Source organism: Pan paniscus, chromosome 4 (assembly GCF_029289425.2).
Source record: "Pan paniscus chromosome 4, NHGRI_mPanPan1-v2.0_pri, whole genome shotgun sequence".
Taxonomy (NCBI): domain Eukaryota; kingdom Metazoa; phylum Chordata; class Mammalia; order Primates; family Hominidae; genus Pan; species Pan paniscus.
The window spans coordinates 173,843,587-173,862,712 of record NC_073253.2 but is presented as its reverse complement, the minus strand read 5'-3'; the positions used below and the strand labels follow the sequence as shown (position 1 = coordinate 173,862,712).

Below are 19,126 nucleotides of genomic sequence, written 5' to 3'. Positions count from 1 at the left end.
CAAGTGATTCTCACGCTTCAGCCTCCTGACTAGCTGGAATTATAGGTACGTGCCACCATACCTGGCTAATTTTTGTATTTTTAGTAGAGACGGGGTTTCACCATGTTGGCCAGACTGGTCTCGAACTCTTGACCTCAAGAGATCTGCCCGCCTCAGCCTCCCAAAATGCTGGGATTACAGGTGTGAGCCACGACGCCCGGCCACATTTTTAAAAATCATGTGTGAAACACAGACAGCAGGCTCCTATGTTTAGGGATGGTTAGGGTGGCTTCCTGGAGAGCTAAAAAGATTATAGAATCCCCAACTGTATTTTTACACATAATCTTTGATAGTAGGTTTCTAATACTTTATGCATGTTCTTAATTTTTGTCTCCTTCATAACTGAATATGATTAAATGATTTAAATCTAATTGCTGTTGATGAGAGGCTAAAAGACACTGCTTTCCACATTACTAAAAATTTCTATCTTTTCTCAAAATTAGTCAGTTTACAATGAAAATACTGGCACCAGGGACAGCACTTCTGGATTTGCAGTTTCTATTCATCTTTTGTAAAACAGGAGCAAAAATCTAACAACGCTTTCAACTGTACAAAGCTTTAGTACAGAGAAAAGAAATGATGCTGAAAAGAAAATTAGGCCAGGATACAGAAGTTTCTAGTTTTACTAAATATACTAGGAAATAAGAACACAGCAGGGCAAGGGAAGAAAGCAAGAATTACCATTAAACTCAAAGTAAAAAACCAACAAAACAAAAGATATGTGTTCAGATTCTGACATGTTATTTCACCTTTCAGAGCCAATTTCTTCCACCGTAAGAGGAGTACCAGTACTTACCTATAGATGTTTTGTGTCAAGTAAGTGAGATGCTGGCTGTGGAAGAGCTGAGCACAGCACTCAGTCAATACTTTCTCCCCTTGACTGGGACAGGATAATGAGAGGACTCAATGTCAGATTAATCTGACAGCAATATCCAAGAAAATCTGGAAAGAACAAGATCTGGAGTTTGCAAATCATCATGTTCTATGGGCTCCTTTCCATTCAACTTTCGCCTATCTTTAGTTTCTCCCACTGCAATGGACACCTCTCTGCTCTTTCAGATACACTCAAGTCTTTTCCTTGTTAAAAAACAAGCCACAGGCTTCTTCTGAGTTCTTACTCTTTCTTCCTTTTCCTTAGAAGCTGACCTTGTTGAAACGACAGTCTGTACTTAAAAGTCTTCACTTGCTTGCTTCCTCTTCACTTTTCTGCCCACAGCATATTTCTCTCAGCACTAAATGGGCTCTTCCCTGGGTCCCAGGCCACTCCCTGATCACCAAGTCCAACAGGCATTTTCATTCCCTACTTGGCACTGTCATACTCTACCTTGGCTCTCCTCTCTCCCTTTGACCATGTTCTCTGCTGGGCCCTCTCCTCCTCCTTGGACCACTCACCTTCACCAGAGCATCCTTGGCCCCCTCACTATGTTATTGTCCTGAAGATCCCACCTTTGCTGTTTTGCCCTGCCCACTCATTCATTCATCCCAATAATTATCCAATCTGTATTGATATGAATTTCATAAATTCAAATTTATATTTTCACCAGATTTATGAAAATTCTAATTGATGTCATTAAATATTCACTCAACAAATATTTAACTACTTACTCCAGCAGGCAATGTCGTAGGCAGGGAATGTAAAGAAAAACATGTTCAATGACAATTCGGTGAGCCTACATATTAGTGGGTATTGCTCCGTTGCCCAGGCTGGAGTGCAGTGGCACAATCTCGGCTTACCGCAACCTCCGCCTCCCGGGTTGAAGTGTTTCTTGCACCTCAGCCTCCCGAGTAGCTGGGATTACAGGTGCACGCAACCATGCCCGGCTAAAGAAAGACAGACATTGAAAATGATGAGTAAAATACAGTGTCACATGCAGTAAAAAAAAAAAAACAAGTGGGCTGGGTGCCATGGCTCACGCCTACAATCCTAGCACTTTGGGAGGCTGAGGTGGGCAGACTGCCTGAGCTCAGGAGTTCGAGACCAGCCTGGACAACACAGTGAAACCCCGTCTCTACTAAAATGCAAAAAATTAGCCGGGCACGGCAGTGTGCACCTGTAGTCCCAGCTACTCAGGAGGCTGAGGCAGAAGAATTGCTTGAACCCGGAAGGCGGGGGTTGCAGTGAGCCAAGACTGTACCACTGCACTCCAGCCTGACTCCATCTCAAAAAAAAAAAAAGAAAGAAAGAAAAACCTTTAGGTTCTAACCCAGTAGGGAAGCACGAATGGGGTAAAGAAGTGGGAGATGAAAACACAGTATCAAAATATATGTGTTTGCTTCTGCTGCTTCCAGAAAACCCACCAGAATGGCAATAAGCAATGAAAATGGCATCAATAAAATAATCTAGGGAGCAAGGAAAAAACTGCTGCACATACATACCAGAAAACCAGAAACAAAAACAATGAAATACTCCCAAACAGATGAGTGAAGTTAGTGTATGTGTTAGAAAGACTGCTATTTAAGAAGAACACTCAGAGAATGAGTGGCTCACAGAAATTTAAAAAATGATAGTACAAATAGATCTTTTTACAGAAGGACTGAAACGTAAGGTTTACAGAAATCTTCGTATCTGCTAGCACTCTCCCCTTCAAACAATGCCACACAATCTCCTACCTCAGGGCCTTCGCACCTGCTGTTCCCTATGTCCTCAATGTTCTCCCATGTGGCCCATCACTTTGAGTATTTGCTCAAAAGTCTCATTAAAGGAGAAGCCCTCCCTGTAAAATCACACTCCTGCTAACTAATGTCGTTCCCTTATGCTGCTTTATTTTTCCACACCGCACCTATCACTGTGTTATATTCATTTCCTCCCTTCCTGCCTCCTTTCCTTTCCCTTCTGTCCCCACCTCCCTTCTTCCTTTATTGTCTACCCATTAGAATATAAGCTCCTCAAAAACACTTTGCCTGCTGTGCTTATTGCTGTAGTCCCAGTGCTAAGAATAGTACTCAATAGATATTTGTTGAATAGGTTATTTACATAAGAATAAATACAAATATCAATAGTAATAAAATCCATAGAAATCTGTAATAAAAGTAATTAACACTACCTTTCATTTTATACCAAAGAAATTATCATTAAACACAAAATAGTATCTAAAGCAGTGCAATATGTAGCAAGACCATAAAAAACGGATATATCCTTTGACCCAGTGATTCCTCTCCCAGAATCCCATTCTTTAAAAAACTTGTGGGAAACCAGCAGTGATGGTTACAGGCAATGTTTTTCCTATAATTGTGTTCCTTTAATGATTTCTTTCATTGTTTTATCTTAGATAGCTTTACATTATCTAGAGATTAAATATTTGCCTATTTCTTTAATTAAAAAAAATATATAAAGAAATGATTAGGGCCAGGCACGGTGGCTCACGCCTGTAATCTCAGCACTTTGGGAGGCCAAGGCAGGCGGATCACGAGGTCAGGAGATTGAGACCATCCTGGCTAACACGGTGAAACCCCGTCTCTACTAAAAGTACAAAAAATTAGCTGGGCGTGGTGGCGGGCACCTGTAGTCCCAGCTACTCCGGAGGCTGAGGCAGGAGAATGGTGTGAACCCGGGAGGCGGAGCTTGCAGTGAGCTGAGATTGTGCCACTGCACTCCAGCCTGGGTGACACAGCGAGACTCCATCTCAAAAAAAAAAAAAAGAAATGATTGGTACTTTTGCACATGGTAGAGAAGATAAAGATGTAAAATGCATTTTTTTTTTCAGAGAAAAGTCAGTAATAACACCTAAAACAGAAATTTCAGTTGTGATAAGGATTAGAAACCAGATAACAAAGATAAAGGAGCATTCAACATTTTGAGGTAAATGGCATTGAATGGGTAGTAATGCAGATTAGAATTTTGGGAATGAGAAAGAAAATATATACAATGTAAGGCTGCTAGAAATGAAAACAAGGCTAACATCATTTTTCATGTTTTTAAATGAAGACTGTCTAAAACTCTCTCACACAATGCAGAGGAAGAGAAATGTTAGTTTCCTTTGAAGGAGAAAAAGCTTACAAATATTTACATGAATGACAGAAAGGAAGCTATGGATATATGTTATGGTTGAGAGGAAACACTCATGAAAGACAGTAAAAGCCCAGAGAAGATGCATAAAGACAGGGTTTCAATTCAGAATGCAGAGGAAGACAGAAGAGGACATAGTGGTTGCTAACATTTACCAAATGCTCAGTATGTTCCAGGCAGTGGGTAAGTGCCATAAATGTAACAATTCATTTACTCCTCATAATCCACCACCTCCCTGCAAGATGACATAAGTGAGCCCTAGAGAAAAGAGGCCCATCAGTAATGCGGAGGTGTCATCTGAGAACACACATCCAGTGGCCCTAGTCTCTCCAGAGACCCAACAATCTCTGAAGTGATTTTCCCCAAAGACACACTCATGTAACAAGTCTGCACAGCCTGGCACTTACCTCGAAAGCCACCCTCAGGCGGTTCTTTTTGCATCAGACTCAGTTCTTCTCGTTCCAGCTGGGAAGTCCCATTGGGTTTGGAAAGGTGATTTCCTGCTTAAGAGGAAAGACATTAAATTTGGGTTCTGAACTGATCCTAAAAACCAATCCTAGCAGAGTTCTGATCATTTCTCCTTCAGGGCTTCTGAAACAAGGAAGGTGTGGCTTATGAAGTTCCCCATTTTCCATTCTCTACAGAAAATTTCAATCTTCTGCCTTGAAAGAGAGGACACCAAGCAAACACCCTAAAACAATGCCTTATGATCAGGGATTTCAAGTCCAAATTCATAAATTTCACAGGTCACACAGGATTGAGGGGGAAAGGTGTCAAGAGGTGGGTTTTGAGTTATAAGAAGTCCTTACCCAGTGAGACCAGGTTCCTGTAGTTCTCCAGCATCACCTCCCCATACACGGTCATCCTCTGAGCAGAATCTGCTTGAATCCACTCTTCCCAAGAGAAATCTATGGACACATCCTTGAAAGTCACTGATTCCTGAAACTAAAAATTCCTCAATAAGGGATTATGCCAACCAAACCCTCTGAGGGGAGTGAAAATCCCAGCAGCACTGAAAGGACAAAGATCTGCCTGAGAAAACATGCTGCCTTCCAGATGGAAGAAAATGTCTGCCACCAATCACGAAATAACCAGAGACAAAATATAAAAAGTGTTTTGGGAGGTAAGGACAGGAAGAGTAGGTATAAGTGAGAAATAAGGAAAGGCACTAAAGGCGGCTCTAGATTCCCATGGGAGAGGAGGGAGTGGTGTTGTGATCACCTCCTATTCACCCCATTGGTGAAGGAGGGAATCCCTGCCCTAAATGGTACATGATGACCAAACACGGGACACTTGACACTCAACAGATGAGGTCGATAGCAATTTATCAGCCACATACAGTCACAGCCCAGCCCTCGTTCTTTTCTTTTCTTTCTCTTTCTTATTTTTTTGAGACCGAGTCTTGCTCTGTCGCACAGGCTGGAGTGCAGTGGCACGTTCTCGGCTTACTGCAACCTCCACTTCCTGGATTCAAGAAATTCTTCTGCCTCAGCCTCCCGAGTAGCTGGGATTGCAGGTGCCCACCACGCCTGGCTAATTTTTGTAATTTTAGTAGAGATGGAGTTTCACCATGTTGGTCAGGCTGGTCTCAAACTCCTGACCTCAAGTGATCCGCCCGCCTCTGCCTCCCAAAGAGCTGGGATTACAGGAGTGAGCCACCGTGTCCAGCCAGATAAATTACTTAAAACTTTTTGTAAAGAAAATGAGAGTAAGACCATGGAAATAAGAATAGATAATAGAAATAAAGCAATAGAAAAGGTTTTCATCATTTCAGGACAGAGAGCATTTTGATATGTAAATAAGGAAAAGGGAGAAAGCACAACTGACCCTTGAATACATGGGGGTTAGGGACACCAACCTCCCTCACAGTCTAAAATCCACGTGTAACTTTTGACTCCCCCAAAACTTAACTCCTAATAGCCTAGTGTTGACTGGAAGGCTTACTAATAACATAACAGTTATTTCACATATACTCATTAAATGGAAGTGGATCATCATAAAAGTCTTTCTCCTTGTCTTCACATACAGACAGCAGAGGAGGAGGGAGAGGAGAGGTTGGTCTTGCTGTCTCAGGGGTGGCGAAGGTAGAGCAGGTGGCAAGAGAGGCAGGCACACTCAGTGTAACTTTTATTGGAAAAAATCCACATCAAAGTGGGCCTGTGTAGTTCAAATTTGTGTTATTTAAGGGTCAACCGTAGTGGAGAAAGAAGGACTGAATACGAGAGACAGAGGGCAAAATCAATTTCCAAGAAATCTGTGTACTTCACATCCAAGACTAGGAACTCCAGAAAAAGTGTCAACACTCAGGCACAGAGTTCATTGTCTACCTTTCTTTCTACATCATTTTCTCCCTAATTTTTATTTAATCAATATTTCAAAGTTACAAAAATATATTAAAAATCACTGACAAATATTTTCAGGAAAAGTGCAGAATTTCCATTTTATCCAAGGAGAAAGGGAACTAAGAAAATCATCAGATGTTCAACAAACGTAAAGAAAGGAGAATAAAGGAAATAAGACCGCATAATAACCAGAAAAATACTTAACACACATATAGTGACAAACACCAATGGTTCGCTTTCGCTATTAAAAGGAACCTTTTTTCCCTATAAAAAGGTTCAGTCCCTAAAAATGAACCCAATGGTTCATTTCCCTTGGCAGATGAAGGAGGCAGTGGCAGTGGTGGAAGAAGAGGCGGCGGCGGCAGGGGTAGGGAGCCTGGAAACCCCAGCAGGGATGGTAGGTGGTTTGGACCCGCCATGCTGCCATCGTTTCCAGAAAGGGTTTGACTGGAGGAACCTCTGGAGCAGCTGTTGGCTAGCTCCTCTGACTGATGACATGTTGAGGTGCATGGGCCAGTGGCAGTGAGGGCAACTGATCCAGAGGAGGCCATTCTAGAGGCCGGGACACCAGTACCATGGGCCAGTGTGTCACCAAGTGTAAGAATCCCTCATTGACCCTGGGCAGCAAGAATGCAGACCATGACCCCAGCAACAAGTCACACAGCAGGCAGGGTGCAGGCCACTGTGAGGAGCAAGTACCACCCTGTGGCATGCCAAGTAGAGATAGCCTTGTCAATAGGACCAAGAAGGCCAAGGCTGCCAGCTGCCAACATCCTCAGGAGATGGTGGGAGGGAGTCCAACTCCAGTGCCGAGGAGTCTTCCTTGCAGGGGTTGGAAGAACTGTTCAGGTGCTACAAGGATGAGTGGGAAGATGCAATTTTGGAGGAAGGCATGGAGCACTTTTGCAATGACCTATGTGTCGACCCCACAGAATTCCGAGTGCTGCTCTTGGCTTGGAAGTTCCAGGCTGCAACCATGTGCAAATTCACCAGAAAGATTTTTGATGGCTGCAAAGCATTAAATGCAGACAGCAGTGACAGAATCTGTGCACGGTTCTCTAGCCTCTTAACAGAAGCCAAACAGGAGAATAAATTCAAGGATCTCTACCAGTTTACATTTCAGTTTGGCCTGGACTCTGAAGAAGGGCAGTGGTCAGTGCATCGGCAAATAGCCATCACCCTATGGAAACTAGTCTCTACCCAGAACAATTCTCCAGTATTGGACCAGTGGCTGAACTTCCTAACAGAGAACCCCTTGAGGATCAAGGGCATCTCCCGGGACTCTTGGAACATGTTCCTTAACTTCACTCAGGTGATTGGCCCTGACCTCAGCAACCACAGTGAAGATGAGGCCTGGCCAAATCTCTTTGACACCTTTGTGGAGTGGGAAATGGAGTGAAGGAAAAGAGAAGAGGAAGAGAGAGGTGCACTCAGCTCAGGGCCCGAGGGCTTGTGTCTTGAGGAGCAGACTTAGTGGCTCTGTCCCAGGAGCAGCGGCAAGGATCTGCCCGCTGCCCTGCAGCCAACTGAGGAATTGGACCTTTTGGGAAATTACTGAAGATCAGGATAGTTTCTACTTCACACCTTTGTTGGGGTGATCAGACTCAACACCAGGCCATGGGGGCTACAAAGTCCAGCAGAGTCAAAGGAATGAGCAAAGAGAAGTCAAGAGTGAAAGTGGGACCAGGGGGCCAATGCTAGTATGGAGGCTGCAAAGGCCCCAAGCTCTGGAAGCAAGCACTATTTACTGGTGATCAAACAAAGCAGCAGGTGGTGAGGATGTGGGGGTTGAAAGAAAGCCATTTATTAAGCAATGATCTACAGCTGAGATGGTTTACCATTTTCTTTGAAGCATATGGAACATGTTCTGCTGCTTGAGATAACGGGAAACACGTTCTTCTAGTTTACGATACAATCGAACTATAAGCCTGGGAGTGCTAGAAGCAAGGAGCCAGCAAGTGTAGACACATTCCAGAGGCCACAAGGGGTTTCACGCCCTTAGCCCTGGATTCCATCCAAGCCACGAGGGGTTTTACGCCCTGAGCCCTGGATTCCATCCAAGCCACGAGGGGTTTTACGCCCTGAGCCCTGGATTCCATCCAAGCCACGAGGGGTTTTACGCCGAGCCCTGGATTCCATCCAAGCCACGAGGGCTTTTATGCCCTGGGCTTAGATTACGGTGCGGCAGGGCAGCCTTCCACCCTTTAGCACTAAACTTGGTGTTCCAAAGGCCATGAGGGGTTTTAGACCCCAGACCCCAGACATGTTCCAAGACTCTTTTACACTATGTCAGACATGCAAGCCCTGCCTCAGCTTTTTTTCCCAACAGTCAGCTTTTCTCCCAACACACCTTTCTCTGCTTTGTATCTGAAAGGGCTCTAAAATGCTGTACCATGTTTTAGGCACTTTGTTCATTTTTTGGTTATTTTGGTTATTTCTTGTTTTGGGGGAATCTCCAAAAATATTTGAACCTGGCTACATGTTATCTTTTTTTTGTAGCCTTCAGATAGAATAAGCCTGCCATTTCTTGCACAAATTAGGTTTTGTTTTTTTTTTTTTTTTTTTGGTAGGGGAAGGCATAGAGCAGGGAGTGGGGGATGAGATGGTTAGGGTGAATTCACATTATAAAATGATACAGTGCCAGATCTGTTTTGCATATTGTTTCTAAGGGCAGGTCTGTACTGTGTGTAGCGCTATTTACATGGTTGAAATTAGGTTGTAATAATTATTATTATTATTATTTTTTGAGATGGAGTCTTCCTCTGTCACCCAGGCTGGAGTGCAGTGGCGCAATCTCGGCTCACTACAAGCTCCACCTCCCAGGTTCACGCCATTCTCCTGCCTCGGCCTCCCAAGTAGCTGGGACTACAGGCAACCACTGCCACACCAGCTAATTTTTTGTATTTTTAGTAGAGACAGGGTTTCACCGTGTTAGCCAGGATTGTCTCCATCTCCTGACCTCATGATCTGCCCACCTTAGCCTCCCAAAGTGCTGGGATTACAGACGTGAGCCACTGCGCCCAGCCAGTAATAATTATTTTTAAAGATTTACACAGATTTGAATAGGAGTGTTAACTTAATCACACTGCATTAATTTCCAGGCGATTTAGAGCTCTTGGAGAGCCAAGGCCAGCCAAGAGCATTTGTAGTCTGGTGACAACCCCCTTTTAAGCTAATTTATCCAGAACTCTGATTTCCCTCACTTCTTGCTCATTCCTTCTTTGACCTATTGCATTTCATGTTGAGTTTATCCATCAACATGCTGCACCTGTCAGTCAAGTGAGCATTTTTTAAGAACACGTTGTACTGAGAACCACTTAAGCATTGAATGCAGAGAAAGCAGTGCTACCTCAGTTTTGCTGGAAGTAGACTTCTTTGATAGTTTTCTTTCTTTGATGAAGTTTCTGTATTTTCATGTTGTAAGTGGAAATAATTTTTTTTGTTTGTTTCGTTTGCCTTGGAGCCAAAGTTTCTGTTCCTGGTGGTTTGGAAACTGTGTGCCGGCCAACTGACTTTAAGGAAAACTGTGGTATGCAGCTCTGCTTGAATTGTTATTTATTTATTTATTTATTTATTTATTTATCTCTTTGAATATCACGAGCTTACTTGTCTGGCAAAGGCAGAAGCCTGGAGTGCGCCTGAATTGTGCCAAACAAATATCAAAGTATATTTAATAGTTAAATTTGTGCCCTTTCCCTTCTTGCTGCACCCATGTTGTCACTTAACCCCCAGGAGTCATCTTTTTGTTAAAGTCAGGCTCATTTGGGGTAATATGATGACTGTTTAGGTTTACAGGACCCTCCTCTCCTTTCCCTACCCCCAAATATGTGTATATACACATATAAAATGTGTATATATAAAATATGTGTATTTTATGTGTATACACACATAAAATATGTGTATATACAAAATGTGTATACATACATAAAATGTGTATATACATATATAAAATATGTATATATTTTAACTATATAAAATATATATATATTTTAACTATATAAAATATATATATTTTAACTATATAAAATATATATATATTTTAACTATATAAAATATATATATATTTTAACTATATAAAATATATATATATTTTAACTATATAAAATATATATATTTTTTAACTATATAAAATATATATATATTTTAACTATATAAAATATATATATATTTTAACTATATAAAATATATATATATTTTAACTATATAAAATATATATATATTTTAACTATATAAAATATATATATATTTTAACTATATAAAATATATATATATTTTAACTATATAAAATATATATATATTTTAACTATATAAAATATATATATATTTTAACTATATAAAATATATATATATTTTAACTATATAAAATATATATATATTTTAACTATATAAAATATATATATATTTTAACTATATAAAATATATATGTGTACACATATATGTATCTATATTCCTTTGTTTCTTTGCCTGCTTATACTGGCCATAAAAGAGGGAGCTGCCTTCAATGTATAAAGTATAGGAAGAATGCCAGGGAATGCCATAATGGAGGCTTTTGGGTCTGAATTTGGACCACTTTCACTAAAGAGAACATGAGCTTGTTCAGCCCTTTCATCACAAGAGGGTCCAGTTCCCCAGACTTCTCCACACGCTCGCTCCATAAGGCCAGCTTTGGCCAGACTGCCTCAGGGGCTTGAGGAGCTGACTCTGGTCCTACCTGGTTTCAGTTAGAGGATCCTCCTGTTATTTTTCCATTTAAAAAGTATGTCCTCAGAAAACTTTACTGGAAGGATGGGTGGCTGAACTATACGTTCAGCTTCCAACACTTTGGAACAGATTAAAAAGGGAATATTTTAAATAAAAACTTATTAAAAAAAAAGACAAAAACTCAGCCGGGCATGGTGGTGCACGCCTATAATCCCAGCACTTTGGGAGGCTGAGGTGGGTGGATTGCTTGAGGTCATGAGTTCGAGACCAGCTTGGCCAACATGGTGAAACCCCATCTCTACTAAAAATACAAAAAAATTAGCCAGACACAGTGGCGTGTACCTGTAGTCCCAGCTATTTGGGAGGCTGAGGCTGGAAAATCACTTGAACCCGGGAGGCGGAGGTTGCAGTGAGCCGAGATCGGACCACTGCACTCCAGCCTGGGCAACAGAGCGAGACTCTGTCTCAAAAAAAATAAATAAATAAAGACAAAAACTCTAAAATTGATTTAAAATCCAGCTGTATGGTACCTACAAAAGATATACGTAAAACAGAAACCAAAAAGTTTAAAATTTCAAAAGAGGAGGGCAGACACAGGATATGGCAGGCAAATGCAAATGTAAAGAAAGCAGTGAGAATAACGTTATCAGATAAGGGAGAATATATGTGAAAACAAAAATAAGCCTCTTTTTGGTGAAAGAAGATATCAAATCAGAAATACAAGATTCCCCTTCCAAAAATCATCTACTTTTTTCAACAAATTACCTTGTTAGCTCAATACAGTAGGCAAAATAAAAGTCCAAATCCAGGTTGCTATGTGCTGGTCTTCCTTGCTTCCCTAAACCCTCACCACCTTAAGTCCTGGCTCTGTGCTCAGCATGCGCAGAGCTTCTATTGTGAAATGCACTGCAGATCCCCGTGCCAGCTGTGGGCTGGTAAAGTGCTGATTTAGGTAACTACAAAAGGCTTCTTAAAAGGTGAACGTGGCCAGACATGGTGGCTCACGCCTGTAATAGCAGCACTTTGGGAGGCCAAGGCAGGTGGCGGATGGCTTGAGCTCAGGGGTTCAAGACCAGCCTGGGTAACATGACGAAACCTTGTCTCTACAAAAAAGACAAAAATTGGCTGGGCGTGGTAGTGTGCACCTGTGGTCCCAGCTATTCGGGAGGCTGAGGTGGGAACATGGCTTGAGCTCAGGAGGCAGAGGTTGCAGTGGGCTGAGATCACACCACTGTAGTCCAGTCTGGGCAATACAGCCAGGCCTTGTCTCCAAAAAAAAAAGAAAAAAGAAAAAAAAAAAAGAAAGTGAACATGAAACTTAGTAATATACATTTGTCATCAATTCCTTAAGATGTCTTATTCCTTTCCTCCTTTCCATTTAGTATGAGTCATTTTCCCCCTAGCACTACATTCAGTACAGAATACCTCATAGTGTTTAAGGAGCTTCATGGGTTTATCTTACTCATACAGAGGTTTTCTTAAACCTAAAAACAAAGGCTTTTTGATACAGTTATTGTTTGAAAAAACTGCATATCAAATAGAATAAGGACATTATAAATGATGAAAGTATAATTTATAAGTAAAATATGATAGTGATGAAGTTTCAGGCACTGCAGCAGCAAAGTGTCTTCAGATACAATACTGAGCAATCCAAATTTTTTGTTTACAAAATCACAATCATATTAAACTCCAATTACAACAGCAACAAAAAATGAAACACCTAAGAATACATTTAAGAGAAATACGCAAGATCTTCATGATTGGTCTGTAAAGAGTTAAAGGCCATAATGAAAGATCTGAATAGAATAAAGTATCATTTTTTTACTTAATATGAAGAATAAACATCGTAAAGATGGCAATCTTCCTCAAATTGACTTACACACTTTGAAATTCAAATCAGAACTGCATAATTTTACTTTTTTACTATTACTGTTGGAACTTCATAATAAAATTCGACTATTAAGGATAAATATATGAGAACAGTAACGAAACTTTTGCAACGAAAAATGAGGGAAGAGTTGCTTTACGAAATACCAAAATGGGCCGGGCGCAGTGGCTCACTCCTGTAATCCCAGCACTTTGGGAAGCTGAGGCAGGCAGATCATGAGGTCAGGAGTTTGAGACCAGCCTGGCAGCATGGTGAAACCCTGTCTCTACTAAAAATACAAAAAGTTAGGCAGGCGTGGTGGCACGTGCCTGTAGTCCCAGCTACTGAGGAGGCTGAAGCAAGAGAATGCCTTGAATTCGGCAGGCAGAGGTTGCAGTGAGCCAAAATCATGCCATTGCACTCCAGCCTGGGAGACAGAGCAAGACTCTGTCTCTCAAAAAAAAAAAAAAAAAAAAAGCAAAATGAATTCTGAGACAACAAATACAATAGTGTGGTACTACAACAGAAATAGAACAATGGAATAGAATCCAGAAAAATAAACATATATATAAATTTTAAAAATAAACTAATATATAAATATATGTAAACTATATTATAATATAAACTCATATATATTTCATATATATGTGACAATTTGGCATATTTTAAAGGTTCCATTTCAAGTCCACGGAGAGTGAGCAGATTATTTCAGTAGATAACATCAGCTCCAATGCCATCTCCTGAGAGGGGCCACTCCTCTGCTGAGCTAAAACAGCCCTGAGTGACACTCTACCATGTTCCCCTGCTGCGTCCTCATCACAGCACCTAACACTATCCTCAACCATATTTCCTCTTTATTGTCTGCATCCCCTGTGGAAAATAAGAGCTCAGAGAAGGAGATCTTGCCTCTCTTACTCACTGCAACATTCCCAGTATCCAGAACACGGCACACCACATGGCAGAGAAGCGCTAAATATGTTTAATGAGTGGATGGATGGATGAAATGCTTCACCATATCATGTTAAATGAAGTTAGATCCCTACTTCACATCACAGACAATACATTCCAGACAGCACAAGGATGTAAATTTAAAATTATAAAACTAATAGAAAACACAGAAAAAGATTTATATTATCTTGGGGTACAGAAAACTTTTCTTTTTTTTTTTCTTTTTTTTTTTTTTTGGAGATGGAGTCTCACTCTGTTGCCAGGCTAGAGTGCAGTGGCACAATCTTGGCTCACGGCAACCTTCACCTCCCGGGTTCAACTGATTCTCCTGCCTCAGCCTCCCGAGTAGCTGGGACTACAGGCACGTGCCACCACGCCCAGCTAATTTTTGTATTTTTGTATTTTATTTTTGTAATTTTGTATTTTTAGTAGAGACGGAGTTTCACCATATTGGCCAGGATGGTCTCAATCTCTTGACTTCGTGATCCACCCACCTCGGCCTCCCAAAGTGTTGGGATTACAGGCATGAGCCACCGTGCCAGGCTCCTTTTCATAGCATGATCCCAAAGCCAAGTAAAGAGAAAGGAAATTTAACTGCATAAAACTTCAAAACTTTTTTGTAGCAAAAGATATTATAAACAAATTTAAAAGAAACATGATAGAATACTGGCAACGTATAGCAAAGGAATACTATCCACTTTATAGAAAAGACCTCTTTTATATGTAAATAACTCAATATAAAAATGGGCAAAGGGTGTAGACAGGTATTTTAAAAGTCTGGAAGAATGTACATCATAGTTGTTTCTGAGGGTTGGAAACTTGGAATTCTCTCTCATTGCCTTTAAATTTTTAAAAAGGGATAGTAGATATGATGAGTCTATATGCCCAATATTTATAAAATATTAAATTTAAAGGCAAATAAAAGTAACACCTAGACAATTCATACTACCATCACTGGCCAATATGGGAAAGATGAAACTACGGAGAAAGATGAAAAAAGGAAAACAGCTCTAATGTTGCACTGATATGTCCCAAGTCTATTACTGTACTTCATAATTGCATTCCATTTACAGGTTATAAACACATCTAGTTGACAATTACACTTTATTTCTCAACATCTGAGTTACTCATTTCTCATCTACTGTACAGTTCCAAGTGATTCATCAGTAATTCAGAGAAGCAGCAACAAAAGTGACGAAATGCCTGTCATCAGCTGCTATCAAGTGTCTAGACTAATGTCCCTTAAGGCAGACTGGTTAACTAAACTATGATATGCCCACATAATCAAAGAAAGAAGCCCCGATGTACTGATATGGACAGGTCTCCAAGATATATTGTGAAATGCAAAATAGCTAAAAATAGAACAGGTGCAGACTCCTGAGTAAATATTATCTGTTATCAACTGGATTAAAAATTGGGAAAATACATACTTTTATGGGCTTTTGTAGTCATCTCTGGAAAGCTACATAAGAAATGAGAATCATTACCTTTTTATGAGGAGAGATAATAGGGAGCTTGGAGACAAGAATAGGAAGAAGATTTATTTTAAGTGAATGCTTATTTTTGAATTCTGAAGACTGTATCAGCCATTCAAATTTTAATTCATCACAATCTGAATCAAATTATCAGCAAACATCAAACAAACCCACATTGAGGATCATTCTATGAAATAATTGGCCTGTACTCTTCAAAAGTATCCAAGTCATTGAAGATCAATAATGAACTATTCTAGATAAAAGGAGACCAAGGAGATACGACAGCTAAATACAATGTGTGATGTGGATTGGATTCTGCACCAGATAAAGGACAGTTGTAGGACAGGTGGCAAAATGCAAGTAAGGTTTGGAGTTTGGCTAATAGTATTGTATCGATGTAAGTTTTCCTCATGTTGATAACTGTATTTTTGTTACGTATGATAATAGAAAGCACACACAGACACTTAGAGTGAAATGGGCATGTCTGTAATTTATTCTCAAATGGTTCAGAAATATATATACACATACATATACATAAACATGTGTGTGTATACAGGAAGAGAAAAATGGCAAAATGTTAATTCAGATGAAGACTATCCAGAAATTGTTTTATTTTTGCAGCATTTGTTGTTATCTCACTCTGTCTCCCAGGCTGGAGTGCAGTGGAGTGATCTCACGTCACTGCAACCTCCGCTTCCTGGGTTCCAACGATTCTCCCACCTCAGCCTCCTGAGTAGCTGGGATTACAGGTGTGTGCCACCACGCCCGGTTCATTTTTTGTATTTTTAGTAGAGACGGGGTTTCACCATGTTGGCCAGGCTGGTCTCGAACTCCTGACCTCAACTGATCCACCTGCCGTGGCCTCCCAAAGTGCTGGGTTTACAGGCATGAGCCACCGTGCCCGGCCTTGCAGCAGTTTTTAAAGTCTGAAATTATTTCATAATAAAAGTTAAAAAAAAAACAAACCAAAAAACCACAAGATAGCATTTTCCACCCTTGAAAATAACTGAAATTTAAAAAGCTTATAATACCTAGTGTTATGAACTGTGTCCCCCAAAAAAGGTATGTTGAAGTCCCAGCTTCTAGTACCTTGCAATAGGACCTCATCTGAAAACAGGTTGTCTCAAATATGACTGGTATCCTTATAAGAAAAATGGCTATTTGAAGACATGAACACATAAGGATAACATCAGATGACAAAGGAGGTAAGGATTAGAGCGATGCAGCCATGAACCAAGGAACACCAAAGAGTGCCAGCAAACCACCAGAAGCTGGAAGCTAGGAAGAGGAAAGGAAGGATTCCCCCACCAGTTTCAGAGAGCAAGGATTCCCCCACCCTGCAAATGCCTTCATTTCAGACTTCTGGCCTCCAAAACTGTGAGACAATAAATTTCTATTGTTTCGAGCCACTCAATTTGTGGCACTTTATTACAGCAGCTCTTGGAAATGGATACACCAAGTATGGAAGAGCATGTAGAGCGACTGGAATTCTCAAATACTGCAGGAGGGAATGTACAATGGTACATATACTTTGGAAAACAGTTTAGCTGTTTGTTACAAAGTCAAATGTACATTTGACCTAGGTATTTACCCAAGAGAAATTAAAGTATATATCCACAAAAAGACTCATACATGAATGTACAGAGCAGTTTTATTCATAATAGCTAAAAACAGGAAACAACTTGAAATGTCTGTCACAAGTGAATGAACAAAAGGTGGTATATTCAACTGTGTACTACTTAAGACAAAAAGGAACAAACTATTACTACACACAATATCATGTAAAGACCTGAAAAACATTACGTTGAGCAGAAAAAGCCAGGCATAATATATACTGTTTGATTTCATTGACATGAAGTTCTACAAAGGGCAATACTGTAGGGACAGAAATCAAACCAGTGACTTCCTGGGGTGGGGGACGTGGAGTAGAAGTGGCACGAGGACACTGTCTGGCTGGGGTGGGGGACGTGGAGTAGAAGTGGCACGAGGACACTGTCTGGCTGGGGTGGGGGACGTGGAGTAGAAGTGGCACGAGGACACTGTCTGGCTGGGATGGGGGACGTGGAGTAGAAGTGGCACGAGGACACTGTCTGGGGTGGGGGACGTGGAGTAGAAGTGGCACGAGGACACTGTCTGGCTGGGGTGGGGGACGTGGAATAGAAGTGGCACAAGGACACTGGCTGGGGTGGGGGACGTGGAGTAGAAGTGGCACGAGGACACTATCTGGCTGGGGTGGGGGACGTGGAATAGAAGTGGCACAAGGACACTGGCTGGGGTGGGGGACGTGGAGTAGAAGTGGCACGAGGACACTGTCTGGCTGGGGTGGGGGACGTGGAGTAGAAGTGGCATGAGGACACTGTCTGGCTGGGGTGGGGGACGTGGAGTAGAAGTGGCACAAGGACACTGGCTGGGGAGGGGGACGTGGAGTAGAAGTGGCACGAGGACACTGTCTGGCTGGGGTGGGGGACGTGGAGTAGAAGTGGCACAAGGACACTGGCTGGGGTGGGGGACGTGGAGTAGAAGTGGCACGAGGACACTGGGGTGATGCAAAAGTTCTGTACCTTGACTGAGGTGGTGGCTATGTTGGTGCATAAATTTGTCAAAACTCAATGAATTCTATGCTTAAATTGGGTTATTTTATTAAACTGTGCCTCAGAAAAAGCTGATTTAAAAATTAACACTATTTTGGCTACATACATTAAAATGTAGGTTACTGACAACCAAACCACAACAGTCATCAACCAAAATCTTCTGAATGCTTCCCCTTTCAACATTTCCCTCTTCCAGAAACTCCCTTTGTCCAATACCCCCATTTTAAAAGTTATTTTGCCTTTTATAACTGAGTTTGATAATACTGAAGAAAGCAGTACAAATGGAAATCACAACAGTTTATACTTGCCTCCACAAAGCTTTCTTTAAACTGGTCTCTAATAAATAAACAAGTGATCCTAATAAATCAACGACCCCTAATATATACTTTTATGAGAAGAGAAAATGCCGTTAAGTCTTCAGTATTCCAGACAACAAGGCTAAGTAAGTTTAACCTTAAAAAAAAAAAAGTTAGGGCCAAGTCTTCTGATGCCTTATTTTCTTTTTCAGAGAAGCCTGGAATCCTCACCTACTATCCCAGCTCCATGCTTCCCTCCATCTCACGGACACTACTTTTTCCTAGAAAAGTTTTGATTGTGCGAACTCCCTTATCAAAATTCCTCAGACTGACCTCCACCCCCATGGCCACCACCCTGCCAAACACACAAACTCCTCCTTCCCGACACTTGGTCCTAAAATTTTTATCCGATTTCTTCTACTCCAGCAGAGCATTTCTCACTATCAGTCACTGCCCCCTTCAGTCCACCTCTAAAAGTCTATACACAGGCTCTTGGCTGGGATGATACTAAGAATGCCTACAACTTACTGAATAACTTCAACATTCCAGGAGCCACGCCAGGCATTTTTTACTTTTATTATTTTATTTGAACTTTCAACAGACCTATGAAGTAGCTATTACTATTAAATGAAATCAGCCAGGTGACATTCTTCATAATGTCACCTATATGGCAGACAGGTAATGCTGTAATTCCTATTACGACCACGAGAAAATAATGTTTCAGGAAAGCCAAGCCTCTTGCCAAGACAATGTAGCTATTAAATGGTAGAGTTGGGATTTAAACTCTGGACACACTGACTCCCTTATAACAAATCCTCTCCAGTTATCCCTTCCCAACCCCTGAGATGGGCAAACACTACC

At 41.1% G+C, this 19,126-nt stretch overlaps 1 protein-coding gene and 1 pseudogene across 7 annotated transcripts in view; one reads left to right on the top strand and one right to left on the bottom strand.

The window, feature by feature from the left end:
- Positions 1-19,126, bottom strand: part of ZFP2 (ZFP2 zinc finger protein) — a 41,369-nt gene that overhangs the window by 15,630 nt on the left and 6,613 nt on the right. For 2 of the 7 annotated variants that reach the window (XM_034961153.3, XM_055112892.2), the window contains exons 2-5: positions 4,855-4,990; positions 4,453-4,545; positions 1,645-1,860; positions 836-981 (exon numbers count right to left, since the gene is read on the bottom strand). Coding sequence is in view for 1 of the 7 variants with exons in the window: in XM_055112895.1 (XP_054968870.1) it covers positions 896-981; positions 4,453-4,548; positions 4,855-4,984 (312 nt within the window). In the remaining 6 variants the exon portion in view is untranslated. Of the gene's footprint in view, positions 1-835; positions 982-1,644; positions 1,861-4,452; positions 4,549-4,854; positions 4,991-19,126 lie in introns of those variants that run through there. The other 5 variants (XM_055112894.2, XM_034961155.3, XM_034961157.3 and 2 more) reach the window with 5 other exon arrangements.
- On the top strand, positions 5,248-10,113 carry LOC117980450 (DCN1-like protein 3; annotated as a pseudogene).